The sequence below is a fragment of the Chionomys nivalis genome, chromosome 16 (genome assembly GCF_950005125.1).
Source record: "Chionomys nivalis chromosome 16, mChiNiv1.1, whole genome shotgun sequence".
NCBI classification, from domain to species: Eukaryota; Metazoa; Chordata; class Mammalia; order Rodentia; family Cricetidae; genus Chionomys; species Chionomys nivalis.
The window spans coordinates 3,519,673-3,533,597 of record NC_080101.1 but is presented as its reverse complement, the minus strand read 5'-3'; the positions used below and the strand labels follow the sequence as shown (position 1 = coordinate 3,533,597).

At 39.9% G+C, this 13,925-nt stretch overlaps 1 protein-coding gene across 1 annotated transcript in view; it reads right to left on the bottom strand.

Annotated features, from left to right (window-relative positions):
• The window catches only part of Lrrc69 (leucine rich repeat containing 69), a 67,904-nt gene that overhangs the window by 38,977 nt on the left and 15,002 nt on the right, over window positions 1–13,925 (bottom strand). Inside the window, exons 4-5 of the mRNA XM_057790897.1 lie at window positions 7,836–8,031; window positions 5,256–5,327 (exon numbers count right to left, since the gene is read on the bottom strand). Coding sequence (XP_057646880.1) covers window positions 5,256–5,327; window positions 7,836–8,031 — 268 coding nt within the window. The remainder of the gene's footprint in view (window positions 1–5,255; window positions 5,328–7,835; window positions 8,032–13,925) is intronic.

Sequence of the window (13,925 nt, the reverse complement as noted above, 5' to 3'; positions counted from 1 at the left end):
CAAGAGAGACATGCATGGATCGAATCTACATGGAAAATAGAAAAAGACAAGATCTCCTGAGTAAATTGGGAGCATGGGGTCCTTGGGAGAGGGTTGAATGGGAGGGAAGAAGCAGGGAGGGGAGCAGAAAAAATATAGAGCTCAATAAAAATCTATTTAAAAAAAAAACAAAAAAAGAATGTGTTTAAGAAGATGAAGTCAGAGTTAATACACTTCCCCACATCTGCAGCTGCTGCTTGTTTTCAGTTTCAAAGTCTTGACTTAACGTTCAGCCAGATCTGTAGCTTCCATAAGCAGTTTGTGTCAGAGTTAACAATTTTCTGAGCTAGTGCTTTCCCAAGGTTTTCAGGCACATGTTTTATTATATGTGGGCAGGGGATGGGGAGGGAGGGAGGGAGGGAGGGAGGGAGGGAGGGAGGGAGGGAGGGAGGGAGGGAGGGAGGGAGGGAGGGAGGGAGGGAAAGGCTGTAGGCTCTAGCACTGACATGAGAAAAATAATACTTGGACTATTTGTGGTTACGTATTCTGCTGTATTGTGCAGAGATGAGCACACAAGTTCACAGAGACCAGCGACATCATACTTGTCTAATATGGGTCTGGGAACCTTCTGATGGTAGGAATTTCTTTAATAATCAAAAGCAACACTTGGGAGGAAGTGGCCAGAGTAGACATTCAACAAAGTTTAGCTGGACTGAACTCTCTTCACACAGGACAGTTAGATCTGTTGCAGGACCATACTGAGTTTTACACTCTATTAAAGGATCCTGGGTTGAGAAGTAGCACCCACCTCAAAAACAGTGTGTCTCAGAGTTCTGAGCTAGGATGAAGTCACACTGAGCCAGAGTGGATAAAAGTCCAAGGACTTGTATCCTTCTGAGAGGAAACAGCAGCGGCATGTGACCTTTAGTTCACGCCCTGGCGTGCACAGGGGACTACCATACCAACCATTACTGTGACTGCCAGTGTTCCACAGGTTGTCCACTGTCCATCACGGGTCACGTTTTGGAGTCTCGCTCCCCCAAAGAAAGATTAGCATAAAAGACACCCAGTTTCAGATAATCTTTAACCAGAGACTTACTCATTCCGATCTATTCCAATAAATGAAAGTATATAAAAAAGACCCAATGATTAAAATCAAATACCTTAAATATAGTATTTGAACGGACGTGTTCAATATAACACTAAGTGAAAAGATACATCCCTTCATAAGTATAATTTCAATTTTATTCAGAAGTGATTATATCAAAATTAAGTACTGGAAGAAAACAACATATTGTCTCTAGAAGATAAAATTAAAGTGACCTTATACTCTAATTTACAATCTTATAAATCTTTTTAAAATTATTTCTTTTATCGTTTGAGATTATAATATGATCACAACATTTTCCCTTTCCCAGTCCTTCCCCCAAAGTCTCCCTTATACCTCTCTTGCTCTCTTTCAAATGCACAGCCTCTGTTTTCCTTAATTGTTGCACCACACAGATACGGATATACCTTTTATATGACAAACACTCCCATTATATTTTACTTCTTGTTTTGTGTTTGTTTGACAATATCTCTTGCATTCTTGGCTGCATAGCAATGATCTCAAAGGTTTGATTGTCCTTGCTCCACTAGCATGGCAGGTATGTGCCAGCACACAGGCTTGGAAGTGCTGGGGATCGAACCGAGGCTTCAGGCCTGCTAGATGAGCCCTCTACCAAGTGTACTACGTCCTTGGTCCCGAATTACCTCTATAACCAGAAAAAATGCTAAGCAGATTATGATGGCACACACTTGTCATAAGGTTTCCAGTTAACATTCTTATTTATATAATTCTTAATTTAGAATAAAAGCTTTGGGGTGTGAGGGACTGGAAAGATAGATCAGCAGTTAAAAGCACTCATTCTTAGAGGACCCAGGATCGATTCCCAGCACCCACATGGTTGCTCACAGATGTTCATACCTCCAGTTCCAGGAGACCTGATGCCCTCTTCTGACCTCCACAGGCACCAGGTATGCACACAGGCCACACAGAGAGACAAGCAGGCCAAACACTCACATACACAAAATAGATAAATCTAACAAAGTCAGCTTCCAGTATTTAAAAGCTACTTCAATAAAAATTACACCCTACTGAAAACTAGGGGCATTTTCTAAGTTGTGCCCCAAATTTTAGAACATGAAACAGCATAAAGCTCAAATAAAGACCATCTCTAAAAGAACAGCAGTAAAATAAACCGAGTCTGTTCTACAGGATACAGCTACAGTGTCGTGGGAGCTCACAGTGTGCTTCAAAATAACATGTATACAACTCTCTCTTTCCATTTTTCATACTTTTCAACATCTTATAGTAAAATCATGTTCTAAAACACACCCTTTAGAAACTGCTTTCTATTACTACCTGGAGATTGTGAACGATCACTATAATTGAGTGACTGCGCATTGCCAATCATTTCAATATTACCACGTATTTCACATATAATTCATTGTCAAAGTAATTTCTAGTCTTTTGACACTCCCTATAAAACAGTTGATAAACATTTACCAGCTTCGTACGCTCATGAGGTTAGTGGTTTTAAGCATCATCTCCAGAAACTTGTCTGAAATCATAGTTTTGTAAATAAGAATTTGGGGATTACGCTAATGTATAATGACTCCAAACAAAGTCTATATCCTTCATTTTTACACTGCTCGGTCTTCATTGTGGGTAACGTTCATGTGTCTTACTTTGAAACTGAACTCTATGACACTTAGGACCGAACTCCAGTCGGCAATTTATCTCTGCGTTTGCCATGCACTCCATCAGTTTGCCCCATCTCTCAAACGTGGAAAACCAACCACACACCAATAATTTGTAGAAAATCATGACTGTCTTAGAAAGGAAAATCATTTTGAAAATTCTGAAGCAAATAATTGGGAACAAAGATCAGGTGGGTTTGTATATTATCTTATTTCAGAGGTTAATGGAAATGTCTAAAGCTGGATCTGGCATGTCAAAGGCATGCTAAAATCATTGGAAGCAACGATGTTTAAACACAACAGCTGATACAGAATATCTTTTTAGAAGAAACTGTAAATTAACAGCAATACCAAGGTAGATGTTGAGTGTTTTTGAAGAACATTATGTAGGTTTGTTCACTTAGTAAATAAATTAAGTTGAAATTCAAGGTATTTCTGATGGAAAAGTTCACATTCTAGCATCAACACAGACTTGGAAAGGGTTATTCCTTTACATGGTCTGTGCTACAGTAGTAGAAATGACATTGGAAGGAGTTTTGGAAGTTAGGGTTGTATCACACTGTGCACAGAGCTAAATCAATACCCACAATATGAATAAAATCATGGAGTCTTTACCAAGTCTTTGCTGAAAACATTTATTCTTTCCTATAATTTGAAACCATAAATTTTTAACAACACAGTAAATCTTTAAAAAATACAATGTGAGCTATGGTGGTTAATATTTATTGCTAATTTATTAGACTGTACAATCATCCAGAAGGCAAGCTTTGGATGTCTGTCTAGGGTCCCTTAGACAGAGCTAGTCTGTGGACATGTTGGGAGGGGTCACTTAGTCAAGAGAGGTGGGAAGTGCCATTCTGAAGGTGGGCAGCCCCATCCCATGGGCTGGGTCCCAGAATGCATAAAAGAGAGAAGTGAGCACGAGCATTCAATTATGAACACATAAAATCAGACGCTTCGCCCTCCTGAGACCATGACTTGTCCATCATGACGGACCACACCCTTGGCCTGTGAACCAACAAACCCTTCCTTCCATAAGATGCTGGTCACGGCATCAAGATAACAAAGGAAAGGATGATCTAATTCAGTGATTCTATTTCTGAATATGCATTCAGAGAAACTGAAAGTAAAAACTAAAACTTAGTGAACAAATCTTCTACGATAGTCACAGTAGCCCTGCTCACAGTAAGCAAGAGACAGAAACACCCCATGTGTTCATCCACGAAGCAACTGATAAACTGCATGCACACATGTGGTCTGAGAGACAATGATTCAGCCTAGGATGAACAAGGAAAACCCAACTCTTTATAGCAGGGACAAACTTGAGTGACATTGTGCAAAATAAGCCAATTACAAAAGGACAAGTATGAGCTAATTCTACCTCTGTGGACTACACGAAGCAATCAAATTCATAGAGACAGAAAGTAGAAAGAAGGAGAAATGCCTCATTTTAAAATGCTGTGGTAGATGTCAATAAGAGATAAGAAATTATCTGATTGGGAATTTGTCTAAAGACATCAATTCAGTTGGTAAGGTAACTAAATAAGTTATAGAGGTAGGTGGTGGTGATAGACCATATCAAAGTACTCTGTCAGGACTGCCCTATTAAAACATAAGGCTTTCTGCATTTTCTGAAGAGAAAGAAGGAGGAATGGATGGTGGGGGACAGAGGAGGTTGTGGTGAGAGACTGGAAGGAGGGTAGGAATTGACAGAAAACTGTGATCAAGCTGGAAAATAATTAACTAATTAAGTAATTAACTAATTCTTAAAAGATAGGCTTTTATAATATATATTTTACCAAATCAGAACATTGCACATAGTTTTCTAAGGCATATTTTAACTCCTTTCATATATTTTCTTTTTCAACATAAAACACTATTTTTCTTAGATTAATATGTCTGAAAACTACACTTTGAATAAATCAGTAAGACAAAAAGTGGACCCACAGGTATTTGCTGAATTTTTCTGGATTAATTACTTGTAATTATTTATCAAATGTTCCAGCATGTTCACTTGGATATAAAAATGCAATATGAAAACAGCTATTTTCTTTCCCAAAGTTAGAAACTGCCAAAATGAACTGTCTCTATTATTTGAAGTAAAGTCAAAACTCACTTCCAAATTAACAGAAAAGGACATTTTCACAGCTGATGACTTGAAAACAATTAACAAAAGGGTTGCCTCTAGATTAATTATATGGGATAAAATATTTTGTCCAGGAAAGTAGTCTCTTCAAAAAATCAGAGGTGACCAAAAGCAGTATGCAATAATCAAGGAATTTAATGATAACTGATAGATTAAATACTTATGATAACCATCAGAATTCATTTAGTTCATGCAAGTTCAGCAGACACAGAACACAAGAGAAAGGATGAGAATGAATGGGTTTTGAAATTCTAGAACAAAGATAATGGTTGAGTCATTGCACAAGTCAAGGCTCCAATTACTGCAGTTTCTACTGGCTGCCACATTTTCTATTCCCAACACTATAAACAGAATAATTTTTAATTAGAGTAAAATTAACTATACTTACGCCTGCTGGAAATATCTGAATAACATTTCCAGCTATGTCCAGGATTCTTAGTTTTTTAAGACGACAAAGTCCCTGTGTCAGAAGACAAAAGAGAGTTTTTAATATAAAGCTGTAAATGTTAGCTTTTAGTTCAGGCTTGATAGAGGTGTCCCTCCATCAAAACAGCCTTCCCCAGGGAAATCCCTATGGACTGTCAAATAACTGTGACCTCATGTCCCCTGGGCACTCTAGAGCAGCATATTCTAAGTTACTGTCTCCAGCTCTAAACCCGCTTCTCACTCTAAGTGTAGTCATAAACCGGTTCCAGAGCGTCTCTCTGTCTTTTAATTTCTCCACTTCTTCACACATAAATGATACATGAATGGCATTGTTAAGTGGATTAACTGAGTTACCAAACTCACACAGCCTAATAGTCAATGAGAACTCTTAGACACTCTGTTATTAAAGTAGAAAGCCTGTGAAGGAGAAAACAGCTATAATCCTGAAATAGTCTCTGCAATGATAATTTCACCAGAACTTACAGGAAATCTAGCTTTTTATTAGTACTTTGATGACCTTTCTTCATAAAAGAAGTAAAACCCATGATTATATCTACATGGTCAACGCACTGTGCATCACCACAGTGACCACATGGTTGCCATGGCACATCTTCTTCTACTATTTCTGTTAACCAGCACATGAAAACTAGGGCTTTAAAACCAACATTTTAAATTGAAAATTGAGGGTATAATTTATTAAATGACATCAACTATGGTAAAAATGTATCTGCCACACTATCATTTTGGTGGCAGCTTCTCCCTAGGGAAATGGTATATATGTAGCCATATCCATTAGTCTTCATCGTTTATTGTTTGCTAGCACAAGTTGCATTCTCTGGGAGAAGATGATGAGTCTGCAGTACTGAGTGTACTTTAGATTTCCATCTTTGTAAATGCCAGGTCAGGAATCAGACTTGGACAAAAACTGTTCCATAAAGAGAACACTGTAACTGGGATAGAACTATAGAAGGAAAAGAGTTAAAACAACAGAAAATAACCAAAAAAGACTGACAGAGGAGATGTCAGGACACAAAAATTTTTTTAGATTATTATATATGTGTGTGTGTATGTAAATATATAAATGTATGAGTTTTGCTTGCATGCATATAAGCCATATGTGCATTCAGTGTCCACAGAGAGCATAAGAAGATGTCAGGTCCCCTGTAACTGGAGCTAGGGATAGTTGTGAACTACAATGCATGTGCTGGGAATTGAACCCGGGTCCTCTGCAAGAACATCAAGTGCTCTGAACCCCTGAGCCATCTCTCCAGTCCCTAAATGTGCATCCTCACTTCCTGTTTTGCAGACAGAAAGACTATATCTATTCCCATATATCCATCCAACTTATCACAGTTACCTAGTTTAAAAGCCTTATGTTCATCCCCAGGCAAATCACTAGGTCCGTCCGTTGTGAAGGACTATTCTGATGCTAGATGAGCTGAGTAGAGGGACAGAACAACACGAGGCAAACCTCAAAGACTCACAAGGCTGTAACACAACCTCAGTAGGAAAACAAAAAGAAATAGGTTCTAGACACAGAAAAGCAAACACAGTCCAAACTACACAGAAGGAACATAGCTAAAGACTGGCATTCCTTATGACTAAGGAGAGAACATGAATGACATTGAAATTTTAAACTGTTTTTATTTGTCCACTGTGACCAGGCAAATGTCAAGATATTGCATCAGGAAATTCTAATTTTACAAAGTTAAGAAGCTTGACTTCAGGACCTGTCAGTACTTTTAATATGTGAATATATTTTGTAAAGTTCCAGAAGACATAAATTGGTCTTCTGTGATAAAAAATTACAGATTGTAGCTGGGTCGTGGTGGCACATGCCTTTAATCCCTGCACTCATGGAGGCAGAGACAGGCAGGCAGATCTCTGTGAGTTCGAGGCCAGCCTGGTCTACAAGAGCTAGTTCCAGAACAGGTAGGGCTTCACAGAGAAACCCTGTCTCAAAGAAAAGCAAAACAAAACAAAAACTATAGACTGAAAATCTTACAAACAATAGAATGTAGAAGAATAAGGTCAGGATGCCAGCATGGTAGGGCTATGATGGACTCTCTTCTCTATAAACTCAAAGCTGTCTCATGCTGTTTCTGTCCATTTGTCTGCTTATCCGTACACACACTCAGATCCAAAGAGACTATTTTTTTTGTCTTCAACTATCACAAAGGCAGTTAAAGTTTTATGCTACAACTATATTTCAAAAGTCCTAGGTCCATCTTTTACTCAAAGGGCTCTTTTCATATACCCCAGACCTCTTTAGAGGAATTAAAATAGAGCCTAAGAGGAACATAACACAAATATAAACAGAAAATATACATTCATATGCATGTGTACATATACATGTAATTCAAATGTATTAGAAAAGGATTCGCACTTTTTCTAACACATTTCAAAACAAGTGAACTTTGAAGTGCTTTATCATATATATCGCAGGCTAAAAAGAACGATGATATGGTTTAGCTTATAACCACTTCCCGTCATGTTAAATGAGTTTTTCTCCAACAAAAATGAGTGGAGCTTTTTTCTTTACCTCTGGCAAAGCTTCAATGTTGTTCCTGACCAGAAAAAGCTGCTGAAGATTCCGCAAGAGCTTAATCTCTTCAGGGATGCCCATGAGCTGATTGTAGTTGAGGTGCAGTTCAGAAAGACTCTGAATGGAGCAAAGCTCTGTCGGGATCACAGTGAGCTGGTTATGATTGATGCTTAGGTAGGTAAGATTCCTTAGCCTAAGACAGCAAACAAACAAGGTGTGTGACTCCAGCTCACCGAACAGGAAAGCCCGCTGTAAAAGTGTCTCTCATGATTTTCATTTTTCCATGGCGCCCTGCTGAGTCTTATTAAGTCAAGTGTGTGGAACTACTGTAAAGGTCTTTAGTATAACTTAATTTTTAAAAATGATTTATAATCAGAAAGCTACGTAATATGTAGATTTAACCAAAAGAGAATTCAACCAGATGTGGTAGTGCATGTCTGTATTCCCAACAACTTAGGAGGCAGAGGCACGTGGACTCTTCTTAGGTCGAGGCCAGCCTGGTCTACATGGTGAATTCCTGGCCAGCCAAGGCTACATTGTCAGCTCAACAACAACTACAAAGTAAAAGAAAAGAGAGAGAGAGAGAGAGAGAGAGAGAGAGAGAGAGAGAGAGAGAGAGAAAGCAACAACAGGCAAAATGCTTAATTGCTGCAGAAGATGAAAAGATGGGTGGACCACAGATTTGCACTCTGGACAACACAGTTTAGGAGACACTAGGTAGAGACCAAAAGTAAAGGCAAAAAATGTTCCTCGGGGTGTAAAGGCATCTAGGAGTAGGAGGAGAAGATATATAGAAAAAGTTGGGGGGAAAAAACAACAAAACTAAATTTTACTTGAAAAAATTCCATAATGAAGTGTAATTCACTGTAAGATCATAACCATTAGGTTGTTTGCTATAAAAACATTAGCCCCTTCAAGAATAAAATCACATTTTAAAACTTTTCAGGTACTAAAATTAGAGAGAGAACATACAAAATCAGCATTTTTTAAATCTATTGTATCTCTATATGTAGCAATAAATAATTGGATGAAATAGGCTTAATAAATGTCATTTATGATGACATAATAATAAAAAGTATATAAATAAGACATTTAACAAAAGACATGAGAGACCTAACTGCAAACATGTAAAAGGCTGTATTGAAAATAATTATACCATGCTCATGTGAAGAAAAAATATTTATAGTACCAATAGACAGGAGGATTCAAGAAGAAAACTTAATTTTTGTACAGGAGAAATCAATTTTAAAATGTACACAGATAGTTAAAGAATCAAACAGCCAAATTCTTACTAAAAAGAATAATATACTAAAAAAGAAAGAAAGAAAAGAAACTCACACTACTTGATTCAGATCTGACACAGGGACAGTGGCTGGGCTTTAGGAACTGACATTGCTAAGACTTGAAAGCCTGTGTCTGCCTGTCCATAAATGTGTAAATGCATTGGGTAGATTCTAATGGCCAGTGTCTAAGCTATGAAACTGGGCCTGTAGGAGGTCATGTGGGTGGGGTCTTCTTAAATGAGATCATCACCTTGATCAAAGAAGCCCCTCCATAACTATTCAATATAGTACTTGAGGTTCTAGAGAGAGCAATAAGACAACAAAAGGAGATCAAGGAGATACAAATTGTTAAAGAAGAAATCAAACTGTCATTATTTGCTGGTGATATGATAGTTTACATAAGTGACCCCAAAAAATCTACCAAGGAACTCCTACAACTCATAAACACCTTCAGTGATGTAGCAGGATACAATTTTAACTTAGAAGCCAGCACCTCCATGTAGGAGCAGGCCGCAGTTAGAGAATATGTGCACGTGTTTGCAATAACAATTCATGAAAAAGAGGCCAAGAATTTGAAAGAGAATAAGAAGGGGTATATGGGAATATGAAGACAATAAGAAGGGGTGTATGGGAATATTAAGAGAATAAGAAGGGGTGTGTGGGAATATGAAAACAATAAGAAGGGGTGTATGGGAAGACTTGAAAGGAAGAAAGAGAGGGGGAAATGACGTAAGTATACTTTAATCACAAAAATAAAAGAAAACTAAAAATAGGGAGGAAATTAACTTGCTGAGGAGTAGAGTCAAAGAAGAATAACTAGACATTGAGAAAGAATGGAGGAGAGAGGAGAGGTCTGGATGGGGGCTGGGAACAGCTGGAATCAGGTTGAGGGAGGATGGCAGAAGAGAGTACTGCGAGAGACCACTGGTGTCTGGAGGCATCTCTGGGATGAGTTAAAAGCCTAGTGAAGGGGAAACTCCCAGGAATCTATGAGGATGAGCCTCGCTAACACTCCTGGCAATGCTACAGAGCCTTAGCCAGCCACCTCCTGTAACCTAGCAAGACTTTCAGTGGAGGCTTTGGGACCCCCAACCAAACCACAAGCCCTTTGACCTACAATTTGTCCTGCCGACAAGCTAAGCTGTGGTAAAGATGGCACAGAAATTATGGAAGTGACCAACTAATGGCTGGCTCAGCTTGAGACCCATACCATGAGACAGAGCTCACCTCTGTGGGCCAGGACACAGAGGCAAGATACCCCAGAGACCTAGGATAGAACCAAACAAAACTGGCAAAAGGTAAGTCAATGAAATGATTCCTAATGCTAATCTTCTACTCATAGATTGATTGGTGTCTAGCCCAACTGTCATTAAAAGGCTACACCGAGAAACTGGTAGAAATTGATGCAGAGACCCACAGCCAAACATTAGGCAGAGCTCAGAAATCCTGCTGAAGAGGGAAGACGGATTGGAGGAGCCAGAGGGGTCAAGGACATCACAAGAAAACCCACAGAACCAACTAATCTGGGCTCATAGGGACTTACAGACACTGAACTGATAGCCAGGGAGCCTGCATGGGACTGACCTAGGCCCTCTGCAATTATGTTACAGTTGTGTAACTTGGTATTTTTGTGAGATGCCTAACAGTGGGAGCAGTGACTGTCTCTGACTCTGTGGCATGCTTTTGGGACCCTTTCCTTCTGCTGGATTGTCTCATCCAGCCTTAATAGGGGAGGAGGTGCCTTGTCTCACCGCAACTTGATACCATGGCTGGTTGATGCCCACGGGAGGCCTGCCCATTTCTGAAGAGAAAAGAGGAGTAGATGGTGGTGGAAAGGAGAGAATGGAGAAAAGACTGGAAGGAGAGCAGGGAGAGGAAACTTTGTTTGGGATGTAAAAACAAAAAAAAATATGTGTGGAATGAAAATGTATAGATACGTCCTACAGCGAAAGACATGGAGCACCTTCCTCACCGCTCAGTTACGGCGGCTGTTCCAGCTGAGCGCTTTGGGTTTCCACTGAGATCTGGCTTTCCTCTGCTATTTTCCCCCAGTAACGAGCTCCGGGCTTATTGCAAATGTGTCTGTTGTATGTTTAGGTGAGCCAGGAGTCTAACACCCTTCTCCTTTCAAGACAGCAGGAAGAGCACTTGGCAAAGTGAACAGGGAGAAGGGCTGCCCTTGCAGCTCCTCCTTGCTCTCCTCCTCCATAGAGTTGACAAAAAAACTTCACGAAGTTGCTTTGCTGGGTGAAGCAGTGCGCTGCACCGCGCCCGGAAAGTCTAGTGTGTGGATGCTGGAGAACAACTGAGCCACCTGCAGCACAGGCTGCTTCACAAATAAAAATACTGAGGGGCGGGCTGCAGGTGGAAGGATCCAGAAATTCTGGGATGATCAACTAGGATAAAGTGCACGTTTGCTGGAAAGGTGAGCACAATGAGAACCAACAAAAACCTTTATGGAATATTTCAGAAAAACTGAATTCAGAAATTTCTGACTGGAAATTTCAAGACGCTAAGGATGCTAAGATTCTGTTCTTTTCTGAAAAGGAAATGGAGGAGTAGATCTGGGGAAGAAAGGAGGTGGGGGGCCTAGGAGGATTGGACGGAGGGGAATATATGGTTGTAATACATTGTATTAGAGAAGAATCTATTTCAATAAAAACAATTAAAAAAGAAAAAGTGGCTTTGCTGGGTGGCAAGTGAGAAGGGAGTCTTTGATCCCTTCCCCTCTCCCTCTTTCCGTTTCAGAGAGTCTGTGTGCAGAAGGCTTCTGCAGTCTTCCATGCATCTGTGCATTGCCACTCACAACAGTTATCTGGACTCCAAGCCCATGAGCTGTGAAGCTGAAGATATCTTAACCAACAAACTCTTCACTGCCCTTCTGGGTCAATGAACAGAAGCCAGGCGTCAGCAGAATTGACACACCCACTCCCTACCTCCCCTTCACTTAACTAAGCTTATTAACTCATAGTCTTTATTGATGAAGCAGGTGCTTAATTTCCAGATGGGCAAGAAGAGGATGCCACACTACACGGGCCTAATGCTCTTCCAAAATTCATAGAAAAGATAGTCAATCTTTCACCCCTGGGAAGAGTGAGTGGGAACATTAAACAGCTACAATAAAAAGCAATTCATAATAATAATAGCAAAAATCTTATTGAGAAATTAATTTTTTAAACTTTTTCTTATTTTTCTTTTTTAAGATTTATTTGTTTTTATTTTTATTTGAGTAGTGTGTGTGTGTGTGTGTGTGTGTGTGCTGCATGTAAGAGCACACACACACGTACACTTGACTGTATGCTTCTGTATCACATGCATTTGGGTACCCATAGAGGCCAGAAGAAGGCAAATCACCTGCTCTGAAGATACAGGTTGCTGTGAGCTGCTGCATGTGGGTGCTGGGATAGGAACCCAGGCCTTCTACAATAGCAGCGAGTGCCACTACCTGCAGAGCCATCTCTCTAGCTCCCAAGAACTTACTGAATTTTACAAAGCCTTTATAGAGACTATTCAACCACCAAACCTTATAAAGTAAATATTATTATCACCTTCCTTGTGAAAATGGAGAGCTCTGAGGTATGGAAAGGCAAAGAGATTCTCCCACTGGATCTGGACAGATAGCTTGGCCATTAAGACTCACAAACTGCTCTTGCAGGTGATCCAAATTTTGTACCCAGTCAGCATCATCAGGTGACTCACAGATGCCTGTAACTCCAGCTCCAGAGAATCCCATACCATCTACTTGCTTCCCCAGGCACCTTAACTCATATGCACAAATCCACACAAACACACATGCATCTCAATGCTGGCCTATGGTCTCTAAACATACTACTATATGCATGTGGATACACAATTTAAAAAGGAACTTCTCCCGGATGAGCAGGTGAAATTCTACTTGAAAAGATGGCCAATTAGCTTGTATCTCCAGCCTGCTCAGAACACAGATGGCCTAGAGCTAGCTATAAAAAACACATGTGCCCACAGGCCTGGGATCCACTTCGCTAATGCCTGCAGTGCTTTCATTTCCTTGTATATCACCTCTTGTCCACACGTGTCTTTAAGGAGTGCACACCCCACGTCAAACACAGACAGCTTCTCAAACTGCAGTCATATCATTTCAAGGGCTTGGAAGTTTAGCTGTTCAAACTTCTCATATTACATAGGGAGAACGTGAGATCTAGGGCAGTGAACTGACTAGTCCGAGGTCACAAGGCTAGATGCAAAAGATACATCCTGAACCTGAATCGCCAGATCTCTTCAGCAGGTCTTCTTCTGTTCACTGTATCAACATCAGTGCATACAGCAATCAATGAGTAAGTTAGAACCACAAAAGAGCAAGCAACTATTGGCATTTTAGCTATCGTGAAGTGTTTCTCTTCTACAGGAAGTAGATTGTTCATTTTTTTTCAAATCTTATTTATTTATATTTTAGGTATGAGTGATCTGCATGTATACCTGCATGCCAGAAGAGGGAATCAGATCATATAATAGATGGTTGTGAGCCGCCATATGGGTGCTGGTAATTGAACTCAGATCCTCTGGAAGAGCAGCCAGTGCTCTTAACTCCTGAGCACTCTCCAGTGCCCATTCACCTTTTTTTAAAATTCCACTTAAAGTACTGCCTCCCATATAAAAAGATTTGGGAAGAAGCATAGACAAGTGAGTTGGACACAGTAGACTCTGCAGACAGACAGACAGACAAGCCCTGTGCTGAGGTGAGGACTGCTCCCCTTGTCATATTCTCTGAAGCCTCTAGCTGCTCTTTGTAATGTGTATGTTTCTGTACAATATGCAATAGAGATCT